Here is a 20,889-nt window from a genome sequence, read left to right on the forward strand (position 1 = left end):
CGCTGGAACAAAATTGAGTACACCCCTAAATGAAAATGTCCAAATTGGGCCCAAAGTGTCAATATTTTGTGTGGCCACCATTATTTTCCAGCACTGCTTTAACCCTCTTTGGCATGGAGTTCACCAGAGCTTCACAGGTTGCCACTGGAGTCCTCTTCCACTCCTCCATGATGACATCACAGATCTGGTGGATGTTAGAGACCTTGTGCTCCTCCACCTTCCATTTGAGGATGCCCCACAGATGCTCAATAGGGTTTAGGTCTGGAGACATGCTTGGCCAGTCCATCACCTTCACCCTCAGCTTCTTTAGCAAGGCAGTGGTCGTCTTGTAGGTGTGTTTGGGGTCGTTATCATGCTGGAATACTGCCCTGCGGCCCAGTCCCGAAGGGAGGGGATCATGCTCTGCTTCGGTATGTCACAGTACATGTTGGCATTCATGGTTCCCTCAATGAACTGTAGCTCCCCAGTGCAGGCAGCACTCATGCAGCCCTTCCGACCAAAGGGGGGAATGTTGGGGCTCATGTATTCAGATACAAGACAAATGCAGCCCTAACACAGTTGTATATCCTGACTGAGGCCAACAAACACACAGTCATAAATCTTACTTATAAAACAAAAACCAAAATCAAACAAAAGGAGTACAAAACAGACTACAAATCCCAAGAGGCCTTGCTCACTTTACAACTGTAACGCAGTTTAATGGAAAGGAGGTGGCGAGAACCGGCTTGATGACATAAATCATATTTTAATGATTAACTTAAACCAAAGTCAAACACACACACTGTCCGTAAACAATATCTCTCTCCCGCACCATCCTCCGCAGTCAGCCTTTATCCCTCTCGGAGGCTTGATTAGCCTGATAAGGGACCGGGTGTGTAGAATTACGACCCGGCCCCACCCTCCGCCCTATCACAACAACTATGTGTGAAATTCCAAAGGATCAAACTCTCAACTCCTATTGGATGATGCCCTCAACAGAACGCCCCTCAACCATGATGTCATCGGGAGTAGAGATACCTCGGAGATCCTTCTGGGCATTGCTTCCAGTGCTTGCTGTGCATAGATGCAGCCCATCGCTGCTCTCTTGGTGTATCCTCATGGTACAAGTAAGTAATGTACGACTTGAAACTGCGGCCATACAATCTTGCTGGACGAGTTGAGATTACTCTGTGTTCCACCGAATACTTTAAAGGATCCGAAGGATACCACAGAGAAATCCGCATCTTCATCCATTTGCCTACAGAAGTGAAGAAAGGATCCTATTCCCTCTTTAACCAAGTCGACATCGCTGATTTCCCGCCGAGAATCAGCAGCTGTACCGCCCGGCGACAGAGTGAGGAAACGGACTCCCATCATCACCCGAGCCTCAAGGAACCGAGTCAGAGTCAAACGATGGATGAACACAGATTCTACATGTGTCCTCATGCGAGCCAAGTAAGAGGTTAACATCTGGGCTGAGCTAGAATATTTATGTGTGTTATTCTTGTGTATCAAGGTTATTGCTTGTACAGTTTACGGACCGCCGAGTCCACACATTGTTGCTAATAATACTGAAGGTATTAATGTATTGTACGATTATCATAAATTAGATTTTGCTGTGTTGTAATCCAACAACGTTGGACTGTTGTGTATTTACACCTTCGCGGATGAGACCGGCACACTGTGTTTATGCATTTAAAAACAAAAGACTGTGGGACAGGTTATGTGCCGTTCACCATGTCTTTGAGTGATAAACCAACAGCTGCCTTCTCTCCCACGATCGTGAAACCGGTGCTGTCACTTTACTCTCTCTCTCTGTCATACTAACCCCATACACGTGACCCCTCACAAACATTTGGCTAGTGGATAACTTGGTGATAAAGCTCAGCTTTGTCCCCAAGTTATTGTACAAGAAGAAACACATGGTAAACGAGCAGACGCCATTAACTGGCTTCTCTCCACCCACATTCAAAGCCATATTCTCTGATCACAAATCTCATGTGAGGTACTCTCCACGAGAGTCACGTCCGCCATTTTGTGCGTGTCACTCCTCACACACACACACACACACACACACACACACACACACACACACACACACACACACATACATACCTTCCTCATGTGTTATATACTTATTTTGGTTACCATATCTAATCATGTCACTGTTTAGTTTGTAGTTGTAATTCAGAAGTTTATTGACTGTATTGTATTGATTAGTAATTGATATTACTGCATCAATAAACTTTGTTATATTTCAAAGAGATGTGTTTTGGTTTGTTGTCAAAGGCTGGTAGGGGATGCCAGTGCTCAGATTCAAGCCTTCGTTGTTCCTTTTGAATATTGATGCTCTCAGGACAATGATTTTCCTAAGAGAACAATCTAATATTGAGACTGTTATACTGTCTGGTTATTAGTCCCTGTTTCCAGGGTGATGCCCCGGCCATATTAATCCTTATTAATATTCTATTGATTTTGATAATTTACAATTATCTTTGATGATTGTTGAATTTGAAGGATCAATAAGCTACTGTTAATTCTATCAATGTTCCATTAATTTGAATAATTAAAGATATGATTGTCTTTGATAATAATTAATATTCTATTGAATTTGATGGTTGTCTTTGATGATTGTTGATTTAAAGGATTTAAAAGCTAACGTTGATTCTAATCAGTGTTCTATTGATTTTAATAATTAATCATTATATATGTTATACATTATAATTCATACATTGCTTTCGTCGCTCATGGGAGCGAGCTCTGATTTGCCTATGATTTTGTGCTTTTGTCGGCAATCTCCACAAAACCGGTGTCTAGTGAAAATCGGGCCTAAAAGTGTGTAGTGTAAACTCAGCATAACAGACTTGTTATGAGAGCTTATGAAAACAGAAACTAATAGGTCTCCCCTCATTTTTAAACTAACCATTTTGCAAGGCATAGAAGTGATTAAATAACTGCGAAAATATATTACTATTCTTTATTATATTGCAATAATTTAATATTTAAGTTGAGCAGTTGCCGAAAATAACATTGTGAATAAAAAGTAGACTGAGACCCTCTCACGACTTAAGTAGACCAAAAAGAGTTCTGAATTCATTTTCAAGGAAATGAACAATGTAAATATGTTGTATCTACGCCGTTCACTTTAGGGTAAACAGAAATGTGTGGGTTTGCTTGTTTTAAAGAGGAGTCAAGTGTTAACACTCTTAAAGAGCAACATTAGATAATGTTTTAATTTCATATAGAAAATTGTTGTGTCAAAATGTTCACAATATGATTTTTTCCCCTAATCGTGCTGCCCTAGTGTGTGTGTGCATCTATGTGCAAGTGTTTGTTTGGCTGTCTCTTTAGTCTTACAACTGGGACTAAGGGTTCATGTGGCGCTGAAGTATACAGACAGCTGTGCATGATCAATTTAACCTGCAGCCCTTGTTCCAAACCACAGAATAGGTGTTTTATTCTTGTCAGCCACGGGGCACCAGATCAGGAGGGCACATCACACACACACTTGCATTGCATGCACCCAGACCAAGTCTTCTTGGTGATATCAGGTGACAGTAGTGGAACTCAGCGGAGAGGTTTGAAAGTGAAGAGGAAAGAGAAACAGAGACTTTTTCTGTGCTGCAAGGCTTGAATGGGCAGATGTTCTCTGGGCAGATGGATTTTGTGTGTGTGTGCGTGCGTGTGTGTGTGTTAAATCAGATGGAGTGTGGTGGTGTTGTTTTACATCATTCTACTGAAGGTCAAGGTGTCATAGTGCATCTCACACAGTCTCTGAAGGAGACCTGCATTTGGCAGGACCGACTGAAAGTGTCATCTCTGAACACTGATCTAGGACACATTTTCTACATATTAATCTTCATCATTATCACAATCATGAAAGATTATGCTTGCACCAAAGGATCCCTGCTCTAAACAGCTCTAAACCAGTTACTGTAAACTAATCTGGTGTCTAGCTTAAAAGGCTATTTAAAACCATGTTATTGTTCTTTATCATTATAAGGTTTTGGGTACATTCATAATGGTTTTAGCATGGCTGAATTGGTCAAGTTGGTCATACTGCAACAACAACAACAGGCCATCAATGCCCAACTAAAACATTGGAATTTTTGAATTTTAAGTCACCATGAAATGCAACACATTTTTCTCCCTTAATCGAAAGTATTTCCAAATGTAATGGGATATTCAACAAGAACAAAATGTAGGACTTTTTATCCATCTGGAATTAATTGGCTCCTCTTAAGTGGGTGTTGCATATAAGAATGGAGAGTGGTAATTGGAGGGAAAATGTTGAAATAGTAAGAAGGATTTGATATGTCAATGTGGCAGGGAGGAGGGCGGGGCTGGGTCGTGATCATACACACCCGGTCCCGTATTAGGCTAATCAAGCCCCGCCCTCCGCCCTGCCACAGTCACCTGAAAATGAAAGTTGTTTCAGAAGAGAATATTATTATTTTTATTTGGAATAACATGGAACAAGTAATACTGCACATTAAGATCAGAAAGTAAATGTAGTCCAATTTGATTTCATGGTGACTTTTATCTGGTCCAATTGGTCTAAGCTGTTTTTGACGTTTATGATGACCAAAGTGACATCATAACCTCATGAACTAGAGGGTTTCTTGTCTAGCTGATTACCTAATGACACACATCTTCTTAGTGCACCCCCTAATAGACACACACACAAACATACTCCATCCATACTCTAATATAACCCATCTCCAGTTTATAATTGGGTCTCATTATAACCCAAACTGCTGCTGCTGCTCAGCCTTTCTGAAAAGTCTCCAGAAAAGTTAGTTAATGGTGGAATGTGTAAGAAAGCCAGCAATTAGCCGCAGCTGACAGGCTAGACCAGAGCAGAGCTGGCCGCTTTGATGACTCCACTCTTCAGCCAGCATGAGTGTTTGTTTAGGCTGCAGGGATCCAAACGTACGAACACTGTTTCATTTAAAGGCCCAAAAACAAATTAAAAAAAAATATATATATATACAGTATATATATATATATATATATATATATATATATATATATATATATATATATATATATATATATACAGGTTCCTTTATAAACAGCCTCTGTGTTTTGGCAGACCTGCAGAAAAATAGGATGATTAATCCACTTGCCTGTCAGTGCCATGGGTTATTCAAATGAAGGATTTTCTGTGGAGCAAGGGTTTCAGAGCTGTGGATAGCATCATACTTTTTGTTTTGCTTTGTCTGTTTGAGCTCTATCTCTCTCTCTCTTTCTCTCTCTTTATTTTAGTTTTTTATGGTACCTACTTTACTTTTTCCCCTCATTAAAAAGTTGTACAAATAAAGTGTGAAACAAATGAATACTACTGTTAAAAATATCTTTAAAATCTTGTGTACTTAGGCTACATGAGATGATGAATCCAGCAGTATCAGTAGCCAGTAGCATGGCTGACTGTGAAAAGCGCATTTCTACATTGGCATCAGTATATCAAACCTTTTGCTTTTGCGTAATGCTGCATGCACACCGTTAGGTGTCAGTGCAAGTCCTAGACGAATAGGACTGTGTAAAAATATACATTTTCCGATACATCACGATCTTCATTTGAATAATCTTATTGATAATAATAATAATATTGATTCTTAAATCCCATGATTGATCTTTTACTATATTCACAACTCTCTAAAATGCGAGCGAACAAATCACTCACAAATGAGACCAAATTTAAAAAAGAAATGTCTGTGATTAGCCACTGGTTGGTAATTGTTCAGATTTCACTCACCAGTGATTGAGTAGTATAGTGGAGATGTTCAGTAGTGAGATCCTTTCACTGAATGTTAAGAGTAAAAGTTTTGTCCATGCAATCCATTTGTCACTGTATAATGTCTCTTTTAATACCCTTTCTGTTCTTTACTGTCAATTGTTTATCAAAAGCATTAAAAACATCTATGCCCATCAAAAACAAACATTTAATTCTTATTTGAGTCCTCTCTCCTTTTTTTTTATTTAAATTTTTATCCCCTTTTCTCCCAATTTGGAATACCCAATTCCCACTACTTAGTAGATCCTCATGGTGGAATGGTTACTCACCAAAATCCAGGTGGCGGACAACTAGTCTCAGTTTGCCTCCAATTCTGAGACCGTCAGTCCGCGCATCTTATCACGTGGCTCGTTGTGCATGACTCTGCAGAGACTCCGAATGTGGAGGCTCATGCTATTCTCCGAGATCCACGCACAACTTACAACTTACACCCCATTGAGAGCAAGAACCACTAATCATGACTACCCTCCCTAGCAACCGGGCCAGTTTGGTTGGCTGAAGTCACTCAGCACCTATTTCGCGTTAGCCGGTGCACAAGAGTCGATCACTATAAAAACTACAATGTCCTCCTTCATTTTAAACTGCTCCCATTGTGTAATTAATCAATTAATCAGTGTCTCTCAGCTGTGATGAGCCGTAATGCTGAAGTTGTTAGTTTAAAGCCGTTTAAAGCTATTTCCTAGCTTTAGTAGTTAAGTAGTAATACAAGCGATCATGAAGAGCTGTTTAATGTAAACACTGGCTGACGTGTGTATATATATATATATATATATATATTAAAAATTCTGACTCCTTTGGTATCAAAATAATTTAGGCTTTTCTCAGATTTTCTTCTTGTACATACATGCACTGTATTAAACAGCACACAACCTATTTAAATTAATAGTCTTTCTGGTACTACATGTAAAATAAAAAAAAATCATTCAAAATTTCTAAATGACACATTTTATATCTAATATGATCACTATACTGTTGAGGTGCAGATGAAGTCGAACGCATCAAAAGTCAGCAAACCCCAACATGCAAAATTATTCACAGGCTGAGATTGTTGCTGATTGACTAGTTTTCTGATTGGCTAAAAAGTGTGGGCCGCTGTTTACAGAGCCTAGGGCTATCAAAGAGGACACCAACTGTATTACAGTGATCTGTCAGGTTTAGGGATATTTTATGCATTGTATCCCAAAAGAATCACTTACATCATCTTTAACGAAGTTTCACAATGAAATACTCATCAGTTGAAATACAGTGAAATACACTATATTCTTAAGAAACACACATGGCACCAATACATGTTATATTATATATTATCTCTCTCTTTGCAGGTGAGCCAGCTCTGGCAAAGGAAAACAACTGCTTGAATGCAGCAAAGGCCTGCAACTTAAACGACACCTGTAAGAAATACCGTTCAGCTTACATAAGCCCCTGCACAAGCCGGGTCTCAACGGCTGAAGTATGCAACAAGCGGAAGTGCCACAAGGCCCTGCGACAGTTCTTTGACAAGGTGCCTCCCAAGCACAGCTACGGTATGCTCTACTGCTCCTGTCCTCTAGGAGATCAGTCCGCCTGTTCTGAGCGCAGACGCCAGACCATCGTACCAGCCTGTTCATATGAGGACAAGGAAAGGCCCAACTGCCTGGCATTGCAAGCTTCCTGCAAAACCAACTACATCTGCAGGTCTGAAATGCAATATGAGCTCATATTGGTCTTCTAAAGGCAATGCTAAATATTGTGCTCTTGGGCAGGTATAATGTTTATTATATAGGTATAATGGTAAATGCATTAAGATTATTTTGTTATTATTGTTTTTAAATGTAATGAATCAACAACCAATTATAAACGCATATATTGGAGTCCAAAAGTCTGAGACCACAATCTGGGATTCAAGATATAGTTTAAACCTGGAGATTTTGAGAACATAAATAAAAGATAAAACAAACTGTTATAGCGTTAAATGAATCAGAGATATTAAGGATTCTGCTCTATTTCTAGGCCATTAATCAAATGTAAGCCAATTTGTGGACTCTTTGTACAAAAGGTCAGATATCAGTATGCTCTTTGGAGCATTCTCAAATAATTCTGGGATAGTGATCATCAAGGTTTGCACACACTAGTGGTGGAATCCATATCACCTCAAAGAGGGGCATACCTAAAACTAATAAATTCTCAAATTCATGGAAATTTGTCATTTCAACTTTTCACTCTAATTTAAATTTGTAATAAAAATAAATATTAAATTAGAAAAATGTAACAGAATAATTTTACTAGTGATCTCTATAGTGTAAAGTTACAGTATAGTTAGAGTAAAACGAGTAAATCAAGTCAATGCCAAGTAGTAGAAATGATGCAACAGTATGAACACTCACTCACATACACACACACACGCACACAAACATGGCAAAAAATTATCTTGTGTGCATTAACACATGGCAGTGCAAAATTAGCTATTTATTGATGCTCAGAAATGCCTCACAGGGGAGAGGCAAGATCACAACAGGCTGCCTGTAATAATACATATATTTACCACTAGGGACACACTTCCCCATGAGCAGCCAGACTTTTGGGAAATAAAGCATTTACTAAGGTAAGGCAGGAGAGCACATTGTGAGGACAATCAAGGTGATTATAGAAGTCTAGCAATAAGAAATACTGCCCTAAATCCGGTTTGCGCAGGAAGGAGTCTACCTCAGGAATGCTCAAAGTGGCTTGTTAAGGATTCATTAGTACAATCTGGATGTAGTTTGGCAAGTAAATGTCTTTAGGCTCAAAGAGAGCAACAGCTAATGACCCTGCTCAATCAGAACAGCCACTGCTCAGCATTCTCAGGGCACACTTAGACACTCATACAAATAAATGGAATATATTTCCACTTAGCTTCGGGTCTTTACAGTTTACGGAAGTTCCTTTTCATCTTTTTCTTTCTCATTTTGTCTCTCAATGTCTATCTCTCGCACTCTCTATCTTGTTATCCATCCTACTACTCCTCTTGCTTTCTCTCAACTGGTCTTGTACCAATGTTAATTTTTGGGGCTTGGTGAAACCCTTAGGTGTGAGTTGTATCTAAGGCTTCTGTGTATTTGTGCAGAGATCTCACACTAGTCCCACGCCATGTGTCTGGAGCACAGCACATTCATTTACACTTTCCCTCTATGTCTTAAACACTGCAACAGACTGCTGAGAGACTTCCAGCAATTTTGTCAGCCAAAACTGTGTGTGTGTGTGTGTGTGTGTGTGTGTGTGTGTGTGTGTGTGTGTGTGTGTGTGTGTGTGTGTGTGTGTGAACAATTTGTTTCTCAAACACAGATTTTGCAACATATGTTTTCTTTAATTCATAATAAAATGTATTAGCGTGCTTGGAAGGCAGTCCTTAATTGATATTTCTAGAACATTCTGGTTAAGGATTTGTTCTAAAACCCTAATCATAACTATGACTTTTTTTTACTATTATTTCAGACTATACTGTTTAATATACAGACTGTATTCAATTTGTTTTATTGAAAATTTAGTCTTACACTGGCAGCCAAAAGTTTGGAATAATGTACAGATTTTGCTGTTTCGGAAGGAAATTGGTACTTTAATTCACCAAAGTGTCATTCAACTGATCCCAAAGTATAGTATGAATGTCTCAGGTTACTTAACTGTAACCCTTGTTCCCTGAAAAAGCGGAACGAGATGCTGCGCTTGATTTAGCCATTTTGGAACGTCTTTTAGGAGTGACCAGCTGTGAATATGTGTGCAACACGTCAATGAAATTGACTGGAATTTATAGCCTCTGCTGGTGACATCATCAGGATGCGCCGGTACCAGGGGTTATAAATAGATGCGCCACAGGTGCATCGTCAGGTATTTATGTCTGAAGAGCAGTCCTGGGGCCTTCTCAGTGCGTCAATGATTCTGCTTTTTCAGGGAACAAGGGTTACAGTTAAGTAACCAGAGACGTTCCCTATCAAAAGCTACATTTTGATGCTGCGCTTTAGCGCTTTGGGAACGAGAATACCCATGCCGCCACACTGCAGATGTCTGGACCCCTTACAGTTGTGTAGTTTGTGCTCACAAGAATGTGAGAGGTCTCAGACATGAGCTTGTGATGTTGACTAGATCCTGGTTCTAACGGGACGCCTCAGTCGCATTGCCTCACGAACAAAAATGAGCAGGCAATGGATGTTTTCCCAAGTGGTACCCCTCCAATCAGGCATGGCAAGCTGACAGAGCTGCCACATAAACCTGAGAGTGGAGGGGTGTGTGCCTGTTGATAATTTCTCATGCAGGAAGTCCAGAACTGAAGCAATCTGGCAGTTAACTGGATCGCCATTACGTGCAGTGCAACACCTTTGAAAGACACTCTGTTTATTGGCATAACTTTTCCTAGTGGAAGGAGCCCTAGCACTGTGACTTCAGGTGAAAGCCCAGTGTCCCTCAGTTGGTACCCTTCAGGGGCCAAACATGAAGTTTCCACAACTCGGGCCAGGGATGAAATGGGGCAGTGGTGGCTCAGTGGTTGAGGATCAGGGTTACTGACAAGAAGATCGGGGGTTCAAGCCCCAGCACCACCAAGATGCCACTGTTGTGTCCTTGAGCAAGGCACTTAAATCCAGGTTGCTCCGGGGGGGATTGTCCCTGTAATAAGTGCACTGTAAGTCGCTTTGGATAAAAGCGTCTGCCAAATGCATAAATGTAGTAGTAGTAGTCCTTTATTGTCACATAGTAAACCAGTGAAATTGGCCATCGACCTGTCCATACAAACATACATATGACAAGGGGAGACAGGACAGGAAGACAGGGAATTAGAAGAAATACAGCATGACATGAGGAGAGGAGAGGAGAGAGAGAAAAAGGCAGCCCCCAGACTATGCTCCTTAAGAAGTACAGTGTGGGAACAGGGAAAAAAACACCTCAGCAACATTAGCACATAATCAGTACACTCTACAACATGAACAAGACTTGCAACAGGGGAGGGATTGGGGGTGGAGGTGGCCCAGCACAGGCAAGCAGCCATCCGGACCTGCAGCCATGTTCGGCGCTGGTCACAGACCCGCCTGTCAGACTGGGGGTACAAAGCGCTAAGGCGAGGGATAGGGTATCGGGCGGATGATTGCATATCTGTATATATGTGTAAGAGTTCATGTGTGTGTAGGCCTGGAGAGTCGCTATGCCAGCATCTAATCTAGGTGCCTCAGTCCGCAGGGGTTGTCATAGCGATACACAGCAAGTTGCCATGGAGACAACCTTGATCAGGTCCCAGACATAGTCAACAATCACCAGGTGTCTGGGGAGTCGGGAAGGAACGCAGAGTGGCTCACTGCAGTGCTCTTCCGGGGAGTTGTTGTTCCAACAGCGGCCTTGGCCAAGGCCAGTGCTGGTTGAGGGCGGCGAAACAGATAAGATTGGGATTGTTTGGTCTTAAGGAGAGTAGCCGCATTCTAATTTACACGGCTATTCTCCTGGTCCATTTTGGTCTCTGAAACGATCCATTTGCCTTTGCAAAGCTGTGAGCTTCTCCATGATGTTATCCGTATTTTGGTTCATAGACCCAGTCTGAGTGCAGACAGCTCTGCCCACTGTTTCAATCATGACGGGCAGCCTTGTGAGGCTTTGGACAGCTGTCACCGTCTTCTTAACTCCTCGATAAACCAGGGCAATGCCTAATCCAATCAGCAGAAGACCTGTTATCATGGTACCGAATAGGTAGATATCTTCAACGTCCTCCACGGAAAGAGCCGCCAGACACCACGACCGCCACCTCTCCCACGCGTCCATCGTGTAGCCAGCTGCGAACGTTCCGTCAGGGCAGACAGGTTCCCCCGAACCCAAACTTCTCGTCGAGAAGATGGTGTCAATTGCGTTGAGAGACCAGTTGATCAAATCCATGATGACTTAGTTTGAAGAGCAGTGCTGAGAGAGTCTCTCAAGTACAAGACAGTAGACTAGATATGACGAGAGGAGCAAAGCAGGGAAGATAAGGGTAGGGAGAGGGTGAGAAAATGCGACCGCCTTCGTTGAGAGCCAAGAGAGAAATGTAAATGTAAATGTAAAATGAAATATTGTACCCTGCGCCTGAGAAAGAAGGTCACTCCTGTCCAGAATCGCCCTAGGCGAGCCGTCGAGGATAGATATTATCTCCGAAAACCATACCCTGTTCGGCCAACGCGGCGCTATCAGTAAGAGGCAAGACCCTTGCTGGCGAACTCTGGCCAGAACTCCCGGGAGCAGAGAAATTCAGAGAAAACGCATACAGGCGTATTTTGGGCCATGTATGTGTCCAGACCCAGGGGGGGTTGGGTGACTCAGGGAGAAGTAGAGGGGACATTGCGCTGTCTGTTGGGAGGCAAAGAGGTCCATTTCTACCTTGTAAAATCGTAACCAGATTTTTCTCACTACCTCGGGGTGGAGTTTCCAATCCCCTTCGGTTTTTTCTGTCTGGAGAGTAAATCCACTCCCACATTCAGGCATCCAGGGATATAAACTGTTCTGATTGACAGGAGCTTGCCCTGGGTCCAAAGGAGAATCTGCCGTGCCAGTCTGTTTAGCTGGCGTGACCGTAGACCTCCTTGATGGTTTATGTAAGAGACTGCCGCTGTGTTGTCCACCTGCACTAGGATATGGCAGCCTCTCAAATGCTGGAGGAAGTATTTCAGGGCCAGAAATACAGCCATAAACTGGAGACAGTTCGAGCTGATGACCCTCCCATTCCCTTTGAGCATGATGATCACTTAAGACCGCTTCCCAGCCCGACAGGGAGGCATCTGTCGTTAACAATCTGAGATGGCAAGATGCACCTAGAGTGGGACGCAAGGTGAGGAACTGGGGTCTGAACCACATAGAGAGGGTACGCAGCCCACGGCATGTAACACTTATCTACCTTAGGGGACTGGCCCTTGGATGAAATCCCCTGGCTTTGAGCCACAACTGAAACGGTCTCACGTGCAGAAGGCCCAAAGGAATCATCGAGGATGCAGATGCCATGAGACTTAGTATTCGTTGATACTGAAGAACAGTGCCACTTTGGTCTAGACTGACTTTGCTCAGGGTATGGTCTCGATTCGAGCGGGAGACAATTGTGCCCATATTATGATCGAATTATGAGTAGGAGAGAGAATGCTTTTCTTGTCGTTGATTCTCAAACCCAGAGAAACCAGATAAGCTAAGACGATATTCCTGTGCAGTAATGCCAGTTCTTGTGACAGTGCTAGTATCAGCCAGTCGTCTAAATAATTCAGAATTCGGTTTCCCTGGAGTCGCAGAGGAGCCAGTGCTACATTCTTGAATGTGCGGGGTGATAAGGCTAGGCCGAATGGAAGAACCCGATATTGGAAAGCTTCGCCCCCGAAAGCAAACCTCAGGAACTTCCTTTGTGGTAGCAGAATTTATATATGAAAATATGCGTCCATGAGATCGATCGTGACCAACCAAGTGTGATGTTGGATTTGAGACACGACCATCTTGATGGTTAGCATCATGAACTTGAGCAACTTGACTGAGCGATTCAAGCCTCGAAGGTCTAAAATCGGATTCAATCCCCCATCCTTCTTGGGAACCAGGAAGTATCTGCTGTAGTAACCTGACTCTCTCTCTGGAAGGGGAACAGGTTCCATGGCCCCTTTGACTGCGAGATTTTGCTGTTTTTTCAACAGTAGATGTGCTTGTTCCGGTTTCACGGAAGTGGGAACCACGCCGTTGAAACGCAGAGGAGGGCGAACAAATTGAATTCTACTTTTTTCTACTGTCGCACATAGAAACACCCGGCAGTAGCTTCCACACTGCCAGGTTCTCTGAGATGGTATCAATTTTGACACTTCCTGTTGAGAGAATGTCGAGTGTTCTGTGTTCTGTACTACGGCAGGAAGCAACAGAACACCCAACATTTAGCTGGAAACCGCCAACTCCCAAAACACCAGAGGCGGCTGGAATGGAGAGGTTTCATGGGGGTATCGGGAAGGTGCAGGTGAATGTTTACTGCCCGCACTGCCTGGTACACCTGTAACACTGCCATGGTGTGTAGGGCAGCACCAGCCTGACCTGCTGCCTAATAAGCTTTCCCCACAAGCGTAGAGGTGGTCCTGCTTGGCTTTGTGGGGAAAGTAGGTCTCTTCTACCTGTGGCATCATCGAATACCTCCGTGCCTCAGCACCCAGGATGGTCGAATATGTCAACGTCAAAGGCACAAAGATACAGGAAGTATAAGGTTTCCCCCATAAATGAGAAAGATCATCATGGAGGTCATCAAAGAAGGGAAGGGACTGATTTGCGTTCCCTTCCCCTGGCCACCAGAAAATAGAAAATAACTTGCCATATTATCAAATACAACTGAAAGCTGTTTGGTTCGTTAAATGAATCTTAACATTGTCTTTGATTTGTTTTTGAGTTGCCACAGTATGCAATAGACTGGCATGTCTTAATGTCAATATTAGGTCAAAAATGCCAAAAAAAGAAACCGCTTTCTCTAGAAACTCGTCAATCGTTGTTTTGAGGAATGAATGCTATACAACGCTTGAAATTGCCAAAATATTTCATATTTCATACAAAGATGTACACTACAGTCTTTAAAGACAAAGGACAACTGGCTCTAACAAGGACAGAAAGAGAAACACCAGTTTCATGTACAACAGTAAAGACTCAGGGGTACATGCTTTATGGGAAGAATTGCATAGAAAAAGCCACTTTTGAAACAGAAAAACAAAAAGAAAATTTTAAAGTGGGCAAAGACACACAGACATTGGACAACAGATCATTGGAAAAGAGTGTTATGGATCTTAACCCCATGGATCTTTTGTGCGATCAGCTAGACTGTAAGGTGCTTGAGAAGTGTCCGACAAGACAGCCACATCTATAGCAAGTGCTACAGAGAGTATTTGGACAAACTGACAGCAAGAATGCCAAGGATCTGCAAAGCTGTCATTGCTGCATGTGGAGGATTTTTTGATGAGAACTCTTTGAAGTAGTTTAAAAATATATATATATAAATTGTAATAGTAATTTTTCAAATTTTTAATATCATGACTATACACTGTGATCAGTTAAATGCAAATTTTGTGAATAAAAGTACCAATTTATTTCCATAAGAGCAAAATCTGTACATTATTCCACACTTCTGGCCACCAGTGTTGGTGTGCTAACTATTTTTAGTATAACTTTTATACTTTAGTATAAGAAATTTAAGAGTTTCAAAATATTTGCATTGTGAATTGCAATTTATCTTCTTTATTACATCTATTTGCATACTGAATTTTGATTGGTCTAATATTCCTTGCATATACTGTATTTCACCAGCTAGCGCTTATAAACTGAGCAGTGATTATGGCTGCATTCAAATATGCATATTTCCGTACTATATAGTATGCCAAAAACAGTATGCCAATATCTTATAAAAGAGTATTCACAAAAGAGTAGCTGAGGAGATGTAATATTCAAAATGCTGCATTAATACAAAAATGAAATTAAATAGAAAAAGAACATTAGAGAACCAAAGTTTGGGTGAATCTTTTTAACTGTAAGTGATACAAAGAAAGATGTTCCTTGTAGTTAAATTGTACTTGTTTAACGAATCCAGATTTAATTATTTACGTGATTGTTGTAACTACTTCATAAGTTCGAGTCACAGGACAATGCCCACATTCCTGAATGAAGTATGTCTGGAATGCATTCATATTACCTGCATACCTAAAGAACATACTATGTTAACTGCCGAGAAGCATGTTTTTCATCAAATGCAGTACAATTCTTGACAGAACGTGATTTCAGATGCAACCTATGTGATGATTCTTGTGTGTAGCTGACACATGCTGAGAGCCTGAACTCATGACAACAGAAGCATTTGATTTGCAAAGAACTAAAGCCTAAAACCTAATCTTACCTAAAACTTTAACTTTATACTTTTTATGCCTTAAGCTCTGTTTCAAAATCTATTTTAATAAGATGATGTCAGTTTTTTTTGTACCAGAGTAGATATATTAATATACATATGTGATATTTTAGGTCTCGCCTGGCTGATTTTTTCACTAACTGTCAGCCGGAACCTCGCTCTCACTCAGGCTGTCTGAAGGAGAACTATGCTGGCTGCTTGTTGTCATACTCTGGTCTCATTGGTGAGTCCGTCCTGTAACTTGGAAAAATCTAGTTTATACAAAACATCTGTGCATGTATGTTTGCTTGTATAAGTGTGTTTATATATGTGCCAGCCAGAGGATACCTCTTCTTTTCTTGATTCCTCCCAAGGTTTCTTCCTTAACTTTCATAAACATGTGAGTCGCCTTTGGCTTGTTTGCTGGGTATTATAAGGCACTATTCTTTGTGAAGCTGTTTTGGTACAATTTGTATTGTGAAAAGTAACATGTAAATACAATTTAATTTAATTAAACTGAACTGAATGGACTTGAATGTAAGTCTCGTAACTCAACATCCTGTTCTCTGTCCCAGCTACCATATATGTACAGAAATAGTTTATATGCTGGGTCCCAGCTTACACATTACTTATTACATTTCATAACTTTTTACTATTTGTCTATTCACCCAAACATTTAATATAAACCCATGGATTATGTTTAGAATATACACTCACTGAGCACTTTTTTAGGAAATCTATGGTAATAATAAAATGCCCGATGTGGTCTTCTGCTGTTGTAGCCCAACCGCCTCATGGTTTGACGTGTTGTGCATTCTGAGATCTGTCAGTTCTTTCTTGTGCTCAGTCTCTTGCTTTGGATGTCTTCCCAAAGTCATCTGCGCACCACACAGCAACAGCAGCTGGACACATGGGAATACAGCAGAGCAGCTATTAATCTGTGATTAGCTCCTGTTGATGTTCTACCAGTGGGAGATTGTGTTTCTCTGTAGGATAACACTCACATCCTGACAATAGAATTTTTATTAGGCAGACTGTGACGAAATTATTATTTTTATAAATGCTCAGTGAGAACGTGATAACCCCTTATCTAACATGTCAAGTTAATGTTTTAAAGCTTAGCTTCATTTTTCATTTTTGGGTGAAATATTCCTTTAAAATGTCTAAATTTTAAAATACAAAATTCCTGAAGAATGTATGAACATGTGTTTATGTTTTTCAGGTACGGTTATGACCCCAAATTATCTGCGTTCCCCCAAAATCAGTGTGTCTCCATTCTGCGACTGTAGCAACAGTGGCAACAGCAAAGAGGAATGTGACAGATTCACAGAGTTCTTCACTGACAATGCCTGCCTACGTGAGTTACCTTTCTGTTCCTGACTCTCCCTTACCATTCTGCTTCCATTTACATTTGCATAAAGTAACATTTGAGTTGTGTTGCATGCATGTATTACTTAGGGATGGGCATTTTGGTAATTTCATATACTTTAATACTTCACAGATAAATAGCTTCGACAGCGCAGACACACACACATACTGTGTATTAAAAGAGTTATTTCCCTTAACCCTCTGGGGTCTGAGGGTGTTTTGGGCCCTGGAGAAGTTTTGACATGCCTTGACATTTGTGCTTTTTTCAGTTGCTTAAAAACATATTAATGTCTAAAGTCTGATAACACTGTCTTCAGCACAAACTGGGCTACAATAATATGTGAGCAACATGTATGTACAGGTTTGTATTTTTGAGAAAATAACGTTTATGCGTGGTTTCTGAAAAAACGAAAATGTTAAGTCACTGAAATAAGGCCATATAACACATACTAAACATTTGTCCACAAGACTTTTGAGAACTGGATCTTGTAGCCTTGAGTTTTTGCTACAAAATGATGTGAAAAATCATCCTGATCACTCATTCATACAAAACAATATAGTCATTTAACTTTTGTGTGACAATTTTAGTGCTGAATGGTAATATGCGAGGAGGCGTGAACGATCTTGAGTATTGATGTGATTCACACCTGAGGACACAAAGACCACTCCTCTGGGCCTATCAATGAGGAATGTGACAGAGAGAGAATTAATGTGAGGAGACTTAATGATCAAAATCAAGTTTTAAGTTAAAAGAAGTAATCGGACTATATATTTTCTTTACATAAAGACTTTACTTAATTTGGCCACCCTAGTGGTCCAGGAACGCCATCTCTGGCTCATTCTGGTCGAGATGCGTGAGGCCGACAAGAACCGCTTCCTAGACGCACATGTCTCCCAGATTGGCCTTTTCGGTGACACCGTCGAGGACTTCGCCCAACAGTTCTCCGCGGTGAAGAAGCAGACGGAGGCCATCTCTCACATCATGCCCCGCCGCACACCTGCCGCTACGGGCCCTGCCCAGTCTGCTCGCCGAGGGCGCCCCCTCTGCCCCAACCCAGGCCCAGCTCTCAGCCCCAGCGTCGAGCACCCCGCAGGCGGCGTACGCCCCCTGTCTCACGAACCCCCTCTAGGACCCGGAAGGCTCCCAAGCGTTCCTGAGACAGTCGACCCAGAGCCGAAGACGTTAGCTCCGGAGGTTGTAAGACCGCTCCGTGAGGAGAATCCTTTGTTTCTGTGGTACCCACATTCTCAATAAAAGAGCTATTTCCTTTGCCTCTGGGTCACCTGGCCCGCAAATGCCGTTCTCACGGCAATCTGCTTTCAGATTACGACAGTCCCGGTACACCGGACGCGGCGATCCCACCTTCCGCCTGCCCACGACTGTCCCCCGGCCGGCCGGTTCAGACGAGTCCAGAGGACACCAACATCAGACCTCCTTCTCAGTCACGAACCCGCCCCCTGCCAGGCGCGCAGAGCAAGGTAAGTGCTTTGAGTCTATTCTCAGCACCTCAGCCTCAGGCCGCAACAAAGCCGCCCGACGCTGCATTACCTGTTCCGCCCCGCTGCGAGGCCCCGCCGGGGTACGTCCAAAATACCGTCCCTTTGGTGCCCCTAGCGCAGAGCTGGGAAGCGTGGTTTTCGCTTCCCAACGCGTCACGCTGGCTGCACCGGACCATTCGACTGGGTAACGCAATTCAGTTTGCCCGGCTCCCGCCCCCCTTCAGGGGCATCCGCTTTTCCGCAGTACACGGCGAGCATGCCAGTTCCCTGCGCACGGAAATCGCGACCCTCTTAGCCAAGGGCGCGGTAGAGCCCGTCCCTCCAACCGAAATGAGGAAGGGTTTCTACAGCCCTTACTTCATTGTACCCAAGAAAGGCCAATCCTGGACCTGCGAGTTTTCAATTGGGCCTTGTTAAAACTCCCGTTCAAAATGCTCACGCAGAGAAATATTCTGGCTGGTGTTCAGCATCTAGATTGGTTCGCAGCGGTAGACCTGAAGGACGCATACTTCCACGTCTCAATTCTGCCGCGACACCGACCCTTCTTACGTTTCGCGTTCGACGGCCAGGCGTTTCAGTACAAAGTCCTCCCCTTCGGCCTGTCTCTGTCCCCTCGCGTCTTCACGAAGGTCGCAGAGGCGGCCCTTGCCCCGCTACGAGTAGCTGGCATCCGCATTCTCAACTACCTCGACGACTGGCTCATCCTAGCACAATCTCGAGAGTTACTATGCACACACAGAGACCAGGTGTTCCGGCACCTCAGCCGCTTGGGGCTTCAGGTCAACTGGGAAAAGAGCAAGCTCACTCCAGTTCAGAGCATCTCTTTTCTCGGGTTGGAGTTAGACTCAGTCTCGATGACAGCACGTCTCACGAGCGAGCGTGCTCAGTCGGTGCTGGACTGCCTCGCTTCCTTCAAGCCAGGCACAGTGGTCCCTCTAAAACTTTTCCAGAGGCTCCTGGGGCATATGGCGTCCTCCGCGGCGGTCGCGCCACTGGGGTTGATGCATATGAGACCACTCCAGCACTGGCTCCAGACTCGAGTCCCGAGACAAGCATGGCAACACGGCACGCATCGGGTAAGGATCACCCCCGCCTGCCTCAAAACACTCCGACCCTGGACAGACCTCTGCTTTTTACGGGCAGGAGTGCCCCTGCAGCAGGTGTCCCGACATGTTTTGGTCACAACCGACGCCTCCCGGTCCGGGTGGGGTGCCGTGTGCAGTGGGCACGCAGCAGCGGGCCGTTGGAAAGGGGCCCCGCTGCGTTGGCACATCAACTGCCTGGAGTTGCTGACCGTCCTTCTTAGTTCCCGTTAGTTCGGGACAAACACATCCTCGTGAGATCGGACAGCACCACGGTGGTGGCGTACATAAATCGCCAAGGCGGCGTACGCTCCCGCCACATGTCACAACTCGCCCGCCGTCTCCTCCTATGGAGACAGCAGTGACTCAAGTCGCGCTATCACGACAACGCCTGCCCGGCGGGAGGAGGCTTCACCCCCAGTCGGTCCATCTGATTTGGGAACGGTTTGGCAAGGCCCAGGTAGACCTGTTTGCCTCACAGGAAACCTCCCACTGCCCGCTCTGGTACGCCCTAACAGAGGCTCCCCTCGGGACAGATGCACTGGTACACAGCTGGCCCTCGGGGCTGCGCAAGTACGCATTTCCCCCAGTGAGCCTTCTTGCACCGGTGCTGTGCAAGGTCAGGGAGGACGAGGAGCAAGTCACATTAGTGGCCTCCTACTGGCCCACTCGGACTTGGTTCTCAGAACTCCGACTTCTCGCGACAGCTCCTCCCTGGCAAATTCCCCTGAGAAAGGACCTCCTCTCTCAGGGACGGGGCACGCTCTGGCACCCGCGCCCAGACCTCTGGAACCTCCACGTCTGGTCCCTGGACGGGATGCGGAAGAGCTAGCCGGCTTACCGGCGACCGTTGTGAATACAATCAACCAAGCCAGAGCCCCCTCTACCAGGCACCTTTACGCCCTAAAGTGGCACTCGTTCGCAGATTGGTGTTCTTCCCGAACCGAAGACCCGCAGAGATGCGCGATCAAGTCAGTGCTCCTGTTCCTACAGGAGAGGCTGGACAGGAGGCTGTCCCCGTCCACCCTCAAGGTGTATGTTGCCGCCATTGCCGCCCACCACGATCCTGTAGACGGCAAGTCTTTGGGTAAGCACGACCTGATCCTCAGGTTCCTGAGAGGCGCCCGGAGGTTGAATCCCTCCCGGCCAGGCCTAGTTCCATCCTGGGATCTCTCGGTAGTCTTGGGAGGACTCCAGAGACCCCCCTTTGAGCCGCTTGAATCAATTGGACTCAGGGCCCTCTCTCTTAAGACGGCCCTGCTGATCACGCTCACCTCTATCAAGAGGGTCGGGGACCTGCAAGCGTTCTCTGTCAGCGACACTTGCCT

General features: G+C 43.9%; 1 protein-coding gene and 1 long non-coding RNA gene across 2 annotated transcripts in view; one reads left to right on the plus strand and one right to left on the minus strand.

Moving 5' to 3' along the window:
* Positions 1-20,889, plus strand: part of gfra1a (gdnf family receptor alpha 1a) — a 153,580-nt gene that overhangs the window by 113,598 nt on the left and 19,093 nt on the right. The window contains exons 4-6 of the mRNA XM_052150977.1: positions 7,099-7,450; positions 15,746-15,855; positions 16,834-16,968. Of these exons, the coding sequence (XP_052006937.1) occupies positions 7,099-7,450; positions 15,746-15,855; positions 16,834-16,968 (597 nt within the window). The remainder of the gene's footprint in view (positions 1-7,098; positions 7,451-15,745; positions 15,856-16,833; positions 16,969-20,889) is intronic.
* LOC127660634 (uncharacterized) overlaps positions 1-20,889 on the minus strand; it is a 115,905-nt gene that overhangs the window by 89,183 nt on the left and 5,833 nt on the right. The window lies entirely within an intron of this gene.

This window comes from Xyrauchen texanus, chromosome 20 (genome assembly GCF_025860055.1).
Source record: "Xyrauchen texanus isolate HMW12.3.18 chromosome 20, RBS_HiC_50CHRs, whole genome shotgun sequence".
Taxonomy (NCBI): domain Eukaryota; kingdom Metazoa; phylum Chordata; class Actinopteri; order Cypriniformes; family Catostomidae; genus Xyrauchen; species Xyrauchen texanus.